General features: G+C 38.0%; 1 protein-coding gene across 1 annotated transcript in view; it reads right to left on the reverse strand.

Annotated features, from left to right (window-relative positions):
• Positions 1-14,493, reverse strand: part of UNC5D (unc-5 netrin receptor D) — a 794,598-nt gene that overhangs the window by 27,762 nt on the left and 752,343 nt on the right. Inside the window, exons 15-16 of the mRNA XM_069075933.1 lie at positions 10,254-10,418; positions 2,206-2,384 (exon numbers count right to left, since the gene is read on the reverse strand). Of these exons, the coding sequence (XP_068932034.1) occupies positions 2,206-2,384; positions 10,254-10,418 (344 nt within the window). The remainder of the gene's footprint in view (positions 1-2,205; positions 2,385-10,253; positions 10,419-14,493) is intronic.

Consider the following 14,493-nt stretch of genomic DNA (forward strand, 5'->3'; position numbering starts at 1 on the left):
GACCCTGTTTGTGGTTTTCTTGACAAAGATACTGGCATGGTTTTTCATTTCCTTCTCCAGCTCATTTTATGATGAGGAAACTAAAGCAAACAGGGTTTAGTGACTTGTCCAGAATCACACAGTTCCTAAGTGTCTAAGGCCAGATTTTAAGTGAGAATCATGAGTTTTCCTGACTCCAGGCTCAGCACTTTATCCACTGCACCATCTACTGCCTTCTCTTTTTAATAATCTTTTTTTTTAATCAGTGTCCATTTTAAACATCTAACACACAGCTGGAGTAATCTTCCTAATGCCTAAGTCTAACTATATCACTCTCCTGACCAAAAATCTTCAATTGCTTCCAATTTCCTAAGCAATAAATTACAAATTCCTCAGTCTGGCATTTAAGTCCTATTAACTTGGCATTCACTTGCCACTTTTGAGATTTTTATTTCATATTCCTCCTCTTAATTGAGAGACAGCTGAGAGGCACCATAAGCTAAAGGAAGCCTTAAAGCCAAGAAGAATTGGATTCAAGTCCTACCTCTGAAATAGACTGTAAGTATAACCTTGAGTGAGTAATTTAACCTCTCAATACTCCACTCAACCCTCTAAGACTAAACCTTGCTGAGAGGATCGCAATATGCATTAGTAGAGGGTATTTCCTCACTGAGTTGTTCCCTGTACCAATGCAATCACAGACCAGGTCATTATCTGTCTTCCCGATACACTTCATGTTCCAGTCATGCCAGATTATTAGTTGTTCCTCAACTTTACATTCTTTTTGGTGTATCCTCATGCCTATAATATACTTCTTTATCTATGTGCTTCAAAAGCCTTATCTTACTTAAAGGCTAAGGTCATTGGTCTCCACCTGATCAGAAGGTACAAAAGAAACAATAATTTATTAAGTGCCTACTATGTGGTCAGATGTTGTGCTAAGTACCTTACAAATATTATCTGATTTGATCTTCACAACAACCCTGTGAGGAAGGTGCTATATTATTCCGATTTTCCAGTTAAGAAAATTGAGACAGACATTAAGTGACTTTCCCAGGATCACGTAGCTGGTAACTATCTGAACTCATATTTGAACTCAGGTCTTTCTGGTTCCAGGCCTAGAGCTCCATTCCCTATGCCACCTAGCTGCCACTGCTTCTGGAGAATCTTCCCAGATTCATGGAGTTCAACATGTTTCCTCCCTCCTCAGTTTTTGCTATGGTATTTCTGTCTTTTCTGGATTTTTCTCTGAATTGCCTCTCATCAATTCCTGACTTGTATTATGCCTCTTTGTACACATTTCCCTCTCCCCCAGTAGAATCCAAATTCTTTGTAGGTAGAAACTGTCCTTTTATATCTGTGTATCCCCAAGGCCTGTGACATGATAGATGCTTAATAAAGGTTTATTGAATGAATTGATGAACCCCTGAGGCCATCTAGTCTAACTTACCCACACTTTAGTAAGAACAACCAAGACACACGGTCATTTAACCCTGCTGTACAGCATGAGGTAGGGCTGGGGGAGGGGAGGATTAGCTTCACCTTAACTAAATCACCATTTGGAATATATGTCCTTAATCCTAAACACTGAGTTATATTTGAGCAAAACATTTTTCTCTTCTTGTCTCATTATTTCTTGCTCCGATTATACTTTCAATATTTCTTCTCACTTGACACTATAGCATCTACTCTCAGGCACCGTGCTTTTCACTGATGAATTCATAATAGTTGAGGGCCTCTAGATCTACCACAATATAATTTACCCATCCCCCTGCCTGCCAAATTTATCAACTCCTCCCCTTTCCTTGGAACAGTAATCAAATCAACACTACCATTCCTAGAAAGGGCGTGTCAATCAATTATCCTATGACCAACCCTATGTCCAACTCTTCATGACCCCATTTAGGGTTTTCTTCTTTCTCCAGCTCACTTTACAGATGAGGAAACTGAGGTAAACAGGGTAAAGTGACTTGTCCACAATCATATAGCTAAATTTGAACTCAGGACGATGAGTCTTTCTGACTCCAAACGCGGCGCCCTATCCACTGTGCCACCTAGCTGCCCCTACAGTAAGGCAGTAGAATCTAGTATCTATCCCCTCGTCATTTACTTCTCACTATAGTCTACTCTCTACACCCACTCTGCTCACTCTCACTCTACTGCCACCATTTTTCCCCACTTAAAAGATTTCAGACCCCTTGGTAATCATCTCCAAGAAGCTGTTACCTGTTAATGCTGTTTTTCTGTGCTAACATCTGCCAGTCTTTGCCTTTGGCACTGGGAGTATCAAATGTTGCACATATCCTCTGTCTGATGGAGTAGGGGATTTTGAAGGCTTTGGGGCCAGTCTGTGCAGGGAACATGTTGTCCTCTTGTGCAAAAAATGTGATGGTTTCTCTTTCACTCTACAAATACAAAAAGAAAACTGTGATCAGATCCAAGAGTTAGCATTACAATTTTGTGAAAATCAGTTCACCTGAGGAATTCTGCTTAACACAATTTACTGTTTAATTGCATTGAAAACATGGAAGGTAGTTCCTCTTCTTTAAAATACCATTGAGTCTTATCTCATGAGTCTGGCAAATAGCTCCTAAAACTTCGAACCATCTCTTGTGGTGGATCTCTAGACATCTTTAGGTTCATCTAGGTGTCTTCAATCTAGAAGGTGTTTGTTGGGGTTACAAATTCATCAAGTACTAAAATAGGTAGCAGTTTTCTGTGCTGTAACTACACATAGTTAGACATCATCATATTATTTTTCTGGTGATTTCTGTAGAATCAGATTTTTAAAATTAGTGATTAGGGAAAAATCTCACTAGCAATTTTATAGTAGCTTCTTTCCCGGGCTACAGAGAGTTGTCTCATAGTGGTGACTCTCAAATAAATCCCATCGCTTCGGGAATGTGATTGATGTCCTTTGATGGTCCCATTTATGATTTGTGTCCTTTTGGGAGGGCTCAATTTATGAAAGACCTTCCTAATAATTATCAACATCAAATGAGGGGTGATAAGTTATATGATTTCTCAAGTTCCTTGTAGATCTAAAATATTGATTCAGTGAAATATTGGCAGTTAAGATCTTAAGCTCTGCCAGGTTCTATAGATGTGAAAAGAATTGGGTATGCATGGCATTTGTTATGTGTGTGTGACACAGATATTTTGATTAAGTATTTCTTTAATGTTTCTGAAAGGCATCAAACAGTTACTTTTCTTATGGCATTTATTAAAAACCCCTAAACCTTAACTGCTAAAGTTCCACTGCTGGCAGAAGTTTGCCCCACCTCCATCCCTACTCCTAGGATGGTGTTAATCAATTAACAGCAGCAGCACCTGAACAAAGTAGGCTGGACTGCAAGTGAATAAATGACCATCAACAAGCATTTTAAAATGTATAAATATGGATTCCTAGAACACAAAAAGAGAAAGTTTCTGACTTTTAATAGCAGTTTGATGGGTGGCCTTCCTTCCCCCTTTTAGAAACTTTCCTATTTTAAATCACTTCATTGCACAAGGATGGAGATGCCACCAGTCACTTTATATAACATTTATGATGTATTCCAAAAAGCATCTGGACCAGGTAATAAGAATCCTGTAGATACATCACATTTTCTGATTGTTTAAATTAAATATGCAGAGGGAAGAGTAGATTTCATGCCCTGCACATCTGAGATAAGCAGTTGCTAGCTGGTTAGCTAAGGGAATTGTAAAGCAATGAGGAATTCCAAGTATTCAGTCTATTTTGTCAAATTATCCCCCTACTTCCATCACCTTTGGAGATGGGATAAGAAAACTTGCCACATGATTGAATCTGCTTGAAGGGAAAATTGTAACATGTAAAATTCCCATTTAAACTTCTTTTCCCCAAAAGATGATTCTACTGCAGTATTTTATTGAAGAACAAAGATGAAAGAAAATGCTTGGAGATGCCTCCTTTCTCTCTACAGCATTTGAAAAATTCCTTGGCCCTGCTTTACTATCTATAATGCTAAGTGTTATTGGTAACTCTGAAAGGTGTCATTGGCCAGTGGTCCTTGGTCAATTCAATTGGCTTTCCTAGGCCAACAAGAGATTTATATTTAAGGAACACCAGCTGACAATGAAAGTTCTAAAGTTGATCTGATACTAACCTTACTATTTAAAACACAGACCAAATTCTTCTCCTATTCATGAAAGAACATTAAAATATGAAGGCAAGGGGAATGGTAGGTGGAGAGCAACTGCTAGGCCTCCAAACCATCGGTGAGTTAGGGGGTGTCTGCTCCAAGTATGTGAAGACTTCCCCAAGCCAAATGGGCAAATGAAAACAATTTATTCCAACAGTCACGATGGAGGCTCAAACAGGCATTGTAGAGCACTGAAAGCTTGGTCAGGCATTGAAGATGCCAAGGTCAGCATCTTGACTTTTGTCCTGTCACTGGACTTTGATGACTCAGGAAAAGTGAGTGAAGCTGATGACTTTGTTCTACTCTATCTCACTTAAATCCAATTCATGTAAAGTCAAGACATCACCTATAATGTCATTGGTCCTCTTTGGAAACAAAAGACAAACAATAACAGCAAATTTGTTTTATCTTGGAGAAGGAACTCCATCTCGCTAAATTTCAGTTTTGTCATCCATAAAAGGTAAAGCAGACCATAAAATATTGTAGGGAAAGTGCTTTTCAAATATTAAAGAATTACAGAACTGTGAATCATTATTGTATCTTCACCCACATCATCACTCTCATGTTCACTGTTGTTATTGTTTGGAGAGCTTCAAAAACCTTGGTTCCACATTGTTCTTACCCTAGAGGAGATGTGACTTCCCTGGTAGGTAGGATAGTAAATGTGGTAGTTATATCACTGCCTAAGTCTGCATGATAAGTTGCTGATGACCTAGGGTTCTCAAAAGGGATTGATGCCTTTCAACAAGTGAACCATTTAATGCCACCTCAATAGCCAGGAAGAAAAGGGGACAGATGAAGTGATGAAGTGTTTTGCATACAGGTTGTGGTCTGCTTTCTCCCCAGCTTAGGTACTTATTTGGTGATTTTAGTTTTGCTTTGCCTTTTTGTTCAGACTATTTATTAAAGGTTTGAGGAAATAATCCCCTAATCCTTCCTGGTTTTGCTGAGGGATGAGGTAGGAAGGCAAGTAGTTTTTATCTATGAACATACACACATACTTACTGTCAAATGATCATAGCATGGAATGGAACCCTGAGAGACCATCTTATACATGCCCCTTCCTTCAGGTAGGTCAACATCTAAATCAAGGAAGGTCATCTATTCTCTTCCTGAAGACACATGGAGATGGAACTCTCTGAGGATCATGGTTTATTATATTATTACAAATGAATGAAAATTTTATTTTATTCAAATTATTATTTATCTATTTATTTTATTTATTAAGCACCTATCATGTGGAAAGCACTAGGTTTAAAAATAGAAATGCAAGACAGTTTCTGCTGTCAAGGAGCTCACATTATAAATGGGGAGATAACATATATACAGTTATCCCTTCCACACTGTGGGGATTAGGGGCACAGCCCCCCCCCCCCACAATTTGGAAAATCCACTTAAAATTTTTTGACCCTCCCTTCATACCAGAGTAAAAGTCTGAATTTTTTTTTTCTTTCATTGGGGTGTTTACAGTACCTTATTGTAAATTTCGGGTCTATATTATACAAAAGGATACACATATTTTATGCTTTGCTGAGTTACTAAACTTTTTCTATGTCATCTGCTGACCTCGGTGTATCTTATCTGTGGCTTCCACAAAACTCCCCCAAAATTCCCATTTAATTTCTTATGCCAATCCACAATGTATCAAAACCTTGATAGGTAAAGTAGTGATGTGAAAAAGACACCGATAAGAAACAAGCTAGATAGGAATGTACTGTCTTTAATGTCATTTCACTAAATTATCCTAAGGATATTATCATTCTTTTATGCCTTTCCTGATCTAGCCAGGTGCTTGTGACTATTCTGCCTTTGGATATCAAAACACTTTATTTTGTACCTTCTCTAATGTGCATTAATGTTACTGTGCATTGTTTGAGTATGTGTTTTTTGTTTGTTTTTATCCAAATTCTAGATTGTAATATGGTATAAGAAAAAGATTAATGCCTTTGGAGTCAAAGACCTGAATTTGACTCCTGGGTCTGAAGTGACCTTGGACAAATCATTTCATTTTCTGGGCCTGTTTCCTCACCTAGGAGGTTGGCCTAGACCTCTGAAATTCTTCCCAGCTCTACATTCACCTAGGTTAACTTTTCTCTCCCCCAGCATCCTACTACTGTTATTTGCCATCTGTGTGACCTCAGGCAAGTGACAATGATTTCTCCAATTCTAAGTATCCTCTCCTCCAAAAATATGACTAGATGACCTCTAAAGTCCCTTCCATTTCTAAATCTAGGGTACCATGTTTGTGATCACAATGTTCTGTACACAGCAGAAACAGAAGAATTTACTTACCTTGGCTTTGTTTGTCATGCTTATTCAACCGAAACTCCTCCTGCTTTAGTTTAAACCTATTCCTTCTTACTTTGTCTTCTATAGACTTGTACAAAATTCTCCTTATAGGAATTCTTCATACATATGAAGAAAGAGTGTCTGTATTGCCCAGTAGGGGTGCCATCTTGCTAACAAGTGCAGCATTTAAGACATGTATAAAGTACTCATACAATGCAATGGATTACATCTCTCTACTTGACAGATACAATGCAATATATTCTATCATTATATAAGGGGCTGATGCCATCAGTCACTGATATCCTACCTGCCTGGAAAAACGAAAAGTAAATACGATTTCTTAAAGGGAAAAGTTTATTGAGGATTTGCATCAATCTGGCCCATCTCCTTAAAACAGCACACTAACCTTGGCTCATAGGGTTGTGGATTTAGATATGAAAGGAAACTTGGAGGTCATCTAACCTTAGTTTAGGAGATAAGGAAAGTGAAAACCAAACTAATCAATCAATAAAAATATCATGAAGTACCTTTTATGTTTCAGGCACTGATAAGTGCTAGGAATACAAAATGAGACAAAAGACCGTCTCTCCCCAAAGCAGTGAACTAATCTAATGTTAATTAGGAAGAGGACTATGACATCAGGGAGGTGATGCTATGAAATAAAAGTGAATTGGATTTAAGTGAGGGAGGGCTGTGCAAAGTCACCAGCCTCACTTTCTCCTCTGGAGTCATTTGGATCTAGCAGCCAGGACAACTGGAGATGGCACAGGATACAGTGGAAGCTGAGCGGCTGGGTCTGGAGTCAGGAAGACTCTTCCTGAGTGCAAATTTTGTCTCAGACACTTACTAGCTGTTTGATCCTGGGGCAGATCACTTAACCCTATTTGTCTCAGTTCCTCATCTGTAGAATGAGCTGGAGAAGGAAATGGTAAATCACTCCAGTATCTTTGCCAAGAAAGCCCCAAATGGGATCATGAAGGGTCAGACATGATTGAAAAACTACTGAAAAGTTGTAAAGCCAGAATCTGAATCCAGATCTTATAACTCTAAGTGCTCTATACTACATCAGGCCCAAAATTGTCTCTCAGGTCAGACAAGTTCCACAAGATACGACTATCATGGAAACCTTTCAGACCCCTGCTAGAAACTGGGCATGGTTAGTGCTTGAAGTTAAACTGATGCTACAGAGAAAAAAAATCCATTGGCTTATTTTTTCCCCTTGAACTACAAGAGTTCAATGATGCTGAGAACTAACTGTGTAAGATTTTAAAATTCTAACATAATTTTCCTTAGCAATAATATTCTGTAAAAGCTGAAGTTGCTACCTGAAAAGCCAGGGTGCCCTTAGAAGCCCTCTACCTGGAATTCTTTTGTCAACCTCTTACCCGATATTAAGGGTAATTTGCATTGGAGAGAACCAGCTTTGTGCTGTTCTCTGCCTTTCTGCAATTCTGAAAGGCTATTCTTTCCAGCTTTTCCTTTTCATGATGTTTTTCACATTTTCTACAATTTATATTTTACTTCGAAATTCATTGTGTTAAATAGTCCATGACTGTTCAAGCCAGAAAGAAAAAAAAATTGTAATCTCCTGCTTATGACTCTAGCTCTACCATTGATTCCTCTTTCCCAAGAATGTGCCTTGTACTAATTGAATGTAATAAATGCAAATCCGGTAAAGACATGCCACTTGAGATAGCCATTGGTTTGGAGAAATGGCCCTTTGGAAAATGCTCCAGTATTTAGTATAACAATTATCTTAGGATTAAGTGCCACCAAACAAGAGGTGACTGATCAGTGAGTGAAACAGCAAGGTTACAGGGCCCACTCAACTGATCTCCTTACCATTGTTTCTGGTAATTAATCTTTCAAAAAGATTGAATCAACTCTGAAATTCACTCCTCTTCAATATCTCCTGGTCCTGGGACCCCCTCCCTCCATCTGATTGGAAAGGGTAATAGGCTCTTACCTCAGAGAGTTCCTCCCAGATCCTCCATTTAAGGAGGGGGCCCAGTGCAACGATCTCATCATCTCCCCCACAATCCCTTACAGGTTTTCATCAAGTTCCTGTCTACTTATTTTCCCCTTCCCCTATCCTCTGCCTTTTAAGTTTCTTTTAAGTGTTATCTTCCCCCATTATCTTGTGATCTCCTTGGGGAGAGGGACTATCTTTTGCCTTAGTGCTTAGCACAGTGCCTGGTATATATTAAACACTTAACAAATATTTATTGAATATTGACTATTAAGTATGTAGCTAATGGTTAAGTAGAAGTATAGGCCTTAACTAATTAATAGTATCCCCCTATTGACAATGGATTATACATATTAATGTGGTTTAACTATTCTGCCAAATCCAAGTCATGGTTTCTTATAATCTAGAACAGGGCAAGCCAAAATATAGCCCTGTCTTGACAGGCCAGAGAATAACCTAAACATAATTTGTTTAATTCTAGCATAATGCTTCCTACTGCCATTCTGGAAGAATTATCTCAATAAGAATTCACATTTTTATACTCTTACAAGTATATGAGACAGATAAAATGAATAATATTGTTAACAATAATAATATTATTTCAGTTTTACTGATGACAAAACTGGAGATTTGAGAGTTAGGTTAAAGAGATATGCCCAGAGACTCACAGTTTCTAAGAACCAAAGGAGCCATTCAAATTCAGGTCTCTTTATTCTAAATCTGGTACTTTGTCCTATGCTACATCTTGGAAATATTATTGTTATGTTGAGCTTAGAAACCAAGGTCTACAACGAACAGACTTCATATATATCTTGGGATGAATGTATACTGGGGAAACATCAAAAGATCTGAGCTAGAGTTGTGGCTCCATTATTTAAGGTAGTTAAGTGGTGAACTTGGAATCAGGGAAACTTGTGGTCAAATCCTGCCTTAGACTTTGATTTATGGCAAATAATTCAATTTCCCTCAGCCTCAGATTCCTCTTCTGTGAAATGTGAATAATAATAGTACCTGCCTTGTGGGGCAGTTGAGATGATCAAGTGAAAAAACTTATAAAAACCTATGTAAAGTGCTTTACAAACCTCTACTACTATGTAAATGCTAGTACCATAATAACTATTTATTGACTGTGCTATTTTGGATAAGTCCCTTAACATCTCAGCCTCAGTTTCCTTATCTGTCACTTAACCTTTTATAAAGTGAGTATTATATCCTGCCTGCACCAAAGGCTTCCCATAAGACTGAAATGATATACTAAATGTGTATCTATTTTGTCAATAGTAAAAAGTCACACAGGTAGAGAATATTGCTGTTGTTATAGTTCTGGCTATAGGTATAGAGGACAGAGAGCTGGCCTCAAAGACAGCTCTAGGCTCAAGTCCTGATTCTGACACCTGGCTGTGTGAGCTTGGGCAAATCATTTAAATTCTTAGTGCCCAAGGCAAACTCTTCTAAGATTCTAAATTGCAGAGAAGGGGTGCCAAATTACATTTGAAGAGGGAGTCTCTTCATTTGAGAGTTTCCCTATATCAGTGAAATCTCAGGGATAACACATATCTATTTCTATATTATTACTGTTGTTATTGTAGTTGTTACTGTGTGACCCTAGGAAAGTCACTCAATCTCTGTTTGCCTCAGTTTCCTCTATAGTAAAATGGTGATAATAATAACACCAACCTCATAGGGCTGTTAAGATCAAATGAGATAATATTTGGAAAAAGTATTTAGTGCAGTGCCTAGCACAGAGTAAGTGCTAAATAAATGCTTATTTTCTTTCCATCATCATCATCATCACCCTTATTATTGCACATAGTAATAGTCCTAGAATGAAACTATGATGGCCAATACCTTACCTCGAGGATAGATGTCTGCACTTGGAGGATCTGTTCATGGCCTTTGAGCTGCCGGATGCAAATCTTGCAGGACAGCTGGGTGGTGGTGGGAGTGTAGCGCTCCAGGGAGAAGGCACAGTGCAGGGGCTGTCGGTTACTGCACCACACCCGAGAAAATGGGACTTCCTGCAGTTGAGATGGAAGAAAGAGGAGGGGAATGACACATGGACCCATCTGACGTGAGCAGAGAACAGGAAAAATAATGGCAACAATAATAATGATGGCAGCAAAGATAATTGCATACATGCCTTTGATGGAAATGTTTTTGAAATAATGTTCCAGTATATGCCAAGTAGCATAAAACTAATTAATGTCAATTCCAATTGATAATATTAGTATTCCAAGGTTACCACAAGCTTGAGTTTCACTCTGTGGCACAAATTATTATGAAGAATGCCCTCCATAATGAATCACTTTTTTCTATTATATAAATGCTTCCTTCTTGAGAACTATAAGAGCCCCTTTCCCAGGACTATGGGAGCCTGGGGTGACACAGCATTCCTCATCTGTCCCCCTGTTCACTTCAAAACAAAAGGCAGTGGAAAGATAATTGAATCAGTCATCAAAAGAACTGAGTTCAAATCTTAGCTCTCCTGCTTGCTATCTATGCTCTAAGGAAAGTATATCTCTGGACCTTGGTTTCCTCTTCTATCAAATTAGGGGCTCAGATAGAATGATTTCCGAGGTCTCTTCTATGATGATGATGATCTTCTCATGCATGTATTATATATAGACCACCAATATACAATGTATACCATTCACAACTAATACCAATTCACAAGGTGGCACAATAACAAAAGATCTATTGATATGTTAGTGCGCAATAGAAACTCACACTTGCACACTCCCTTGCACAATAGATACAAACACAGACACAGCAGGCTCTTTGGCCACTCCTGTTTCATCTAGTCATGCAAAATCTCTCAACTCCTCCTTCTCTTCTCCATACTCTTCCCAAATAGTGCTCAGAGAGTAATCTCTCATGTGGAAAATGAGGAAAATAAATACTACAAAACTCACCCAGGATGGCACCATCCCCCACCCTGCAAACAATTAGAACCAATTGGATAGGGTCCAGAGATGAGCTTTACAGTGATTTCAACACTCCATTCTTCTTCTTTCACACATTAAAACAAGTCACCTCCCCCATCCCTACCCCACCCTACCCCCCTTTACTTGTTTTCTTAGAATCACATTCCATGTTAAAATTTGTGATAAGAGCAGAAAACTATGCATAGTCTAGCATGCCCACTAGTATTTGGGAGGGCAGATTTCAAAGGGTTTGGAAAAAAGACAGCTAGGGTCCCATTATTCTACAGAGAAAGTTATTCCAGCCAGGATGGGGAACTGAAGAATAAAATTCTGAGGGACAAAGAATAACTAGTCATATAAGGAAGATAAAGTGCAGTTATCTAAAGACACCAATGTGGATGCATAGGAAGCTCACTGATGCAAATGAATTTTTTTAAATAAACATGTATATAAAATGGATACAAGTAGGGTTAACAGAATACCAGGGCAGTGTACTATATAGGAATAATGTCAGGAGGAAATTGAGGCCTAGAGAGAGAAGGTGATTTGTCTAAGGATACACAAACAGTAAATTGTAAAGCAGGGATTCAGACCCACAATATCTAATTCCAGAATTAGGACTCTTTCCATTATACCACGTTTTTCCAAGGGCTGTGGTCAAGCCCTTGTTTATCTCTGCCTTTGTCCCCATTTTATCTCTTTCAAATGATTCATATATACCTTATTTTGTTTCTCTTTCTATCACTCTCTTAAACGAGAAAAATAAAAATAAACACAAAAAACTAGGAAGGAGAAAAATAAAAACATGGCAAGTCAGTCATTTCAGCTTTCCATGGTCAAACTATCTGTGAACTATGGAGATTCTTTTAAGTCTAATTGCTCAGTTTCCTTTTCTTGTTCCATCTCATATGCTCATATTTTCAACTACCACCTTTACGTGAACAAGGCCTAAACATGCATGTCCAGTTGTCATCTTTTACATACACTGAGGCTATCTCCGCACCATACCTCCTGTTCTTTGACCATCATCCTGTCCTCCCATCCACTGAAAACTTTGACTCTGTCCCTGGATCCCCTAACTCTGATAGATGAGCTTTTGCCTTATCATGATGGGGTTCAGGTCTTAATATTTTCTTAACATTCCCTCACTATATCTCTCCTTTCCATCACCTCTTTATGTCTTGTCTTTTTCTAGTAGAATGTAAGCTCCTTAAGGGCAGTGGCTATCTTGCTAGCTTATATTTGAATCCCCAGAACATGGCACAGTGCCTGGTATATATAAATCACTTGATAAATGCTTTATCAATAACTGTTCAGTATTATATCTCTACTTGTCACTGACAGCTTCCCTTGTGGGTGTTACCAATATTTATAGTTGAAGTTTTCAAGAAACTGACTCTTCATCTCTCCCTATTGTTATTCCTTTGTAATTTTCTTCTAAATGGCCTTTTTGGCTTTCCCTCTTCCAAATCTAGATCCAGTCACTCCCAATGTCTTTACAATATATCTTTATATTTATGCTATCAGTATCTATTTCTTGCTTTTAGCCTTCACCACCTTGACTCATGCATGAATCCTTGTCACTAGTCATCCTGGCTAACTAGTGTCTCCTGGTTAACTGCTCTTAAGACTCTCCAACCATCATTTTAAATCACATTACTCCTCTCTTTACAAGCCTATCATGGTTAACTTATTGCCTATCATATCAAATCCAGAATCTTGAGTCTGGTCTTCAGGGACATCTGCCCTAGTTTCTCTTGAGCCACAGTCCTTGGATGTCCTGTAGATAACTCAAGCTATGTGTATCCAAAGCAGAATTCATTTTTACCTCCTAATCACACCCTCCACCTCTTCCCAGTCCCCCTAATTCTGTTGAGGGAACCATGATAATTCCATTTTTACAGGTTTATAACCCTAGAGTTATTCTGTGCTGATATTTCCTCTCTTTCACAGCTCCTATCTCCAAAAGGTGTGAAGTGTTGTTGTTTTTACCTATAAAACATTTTTCACATTACCTCTTTTCATCCATTCACCCCATACCTACCCCTTTAGAGGTTCGTATCACAACCCACCTGGACCACTGTTAATAACACATCCTAAATGGTCTCCTTGCATCTAGTCTGTTCCCTCTTCTACCCATTCTCCACCTGGTTGTGTTCTAAAATATTTATACTAGCTTTCTTTGTGGTGGCTAAGAACTAGAAATTTCAAGGATGTATATCAATTAGAGAATGGACAAGTTGTAGTATATGATCATGATGGTGTACTTCTATAAGAAATGATGAACTCAATTTTAGAAAAAAAAAACATAGAAAGACTTGCATGAAATAATGTAGAGTGAAATGAGCAGAACCAAGAGAACAATGTATATAGTAACAGCAATATCATTTTAAGAGTAACTTTTAGCTAATAAGCCATTTTGGCTATTATAAATACCCAAATTAACTAAAAAGGACTTATGAAAGAAGATGTTATCTTCATCTAGGAAAAGAAATGATAAATAGATGTATAGAATGAATTTACATGTGTGTATGTGTGTGTATGTGTGTGTGTGTGTGTGTGTGTGTGTGTGTGTGTGTAACAGCAATCATTCCTGGGGTGGCAGGGAAGGGAAGAAAAAAGGAAAAACAAGAAATTAAAAAGAACAGCAAGTTGTACTTAATAGATTTGCATTTTCATGTACAACAATCTTTTTATTATTTTACTATGCTATAGAAATGCTTGTTTGATTTCATAAATTAAAACTAAAATAAAATTTAAAAAATAAATATACAAGAAAGGATATTACTAAGACATAGGTCTGACTATGTCACTATCCTACTCAACATCTTCTGGTAGATTTCTCCTACCTCTAGAATAAAATAAAAAAAAAACTCATTTGCAATTGAAAGTCCTTCACAATCATGCTGCCTTCTATCTTTCCTGGCTATTGAATATTACTCCACTTTACACACTGTCAGTTTGAACCAAATTGGACTGCTTAATGACCCTGTGAAAACCATTCTTATTTTCCTGTCTCAGCCTTGGACAGGCAATCTCACACACCATATCTAGAGTGTACCTCCTCTTCCCTTCTGGCCCATAGAATGTTTAAATTAAGCTTCTTCAAGGCTTCACTCAAGTTCCACTTCCTACATCAGATCTAGCCCATTTCTTCCAATTTTTAGTG

This window comes from Petaurus breviceps, unplaced genomic scaffold, assembly GCF_028583685.1.
Source record: "Petaurus breviceps papuanus isolate PSGF00001 unplaced genomic scaffold, PetGlider_PUasm1.0 90919, whole genome shotgun sequence".
In the NCBI taxonomy this organism is placed as follows: Eukaryota; Metazoa; Chordata; class Mammalia; order Diprotodontia; family Petauridae; genus Petaurus; species Petaurus breviceps.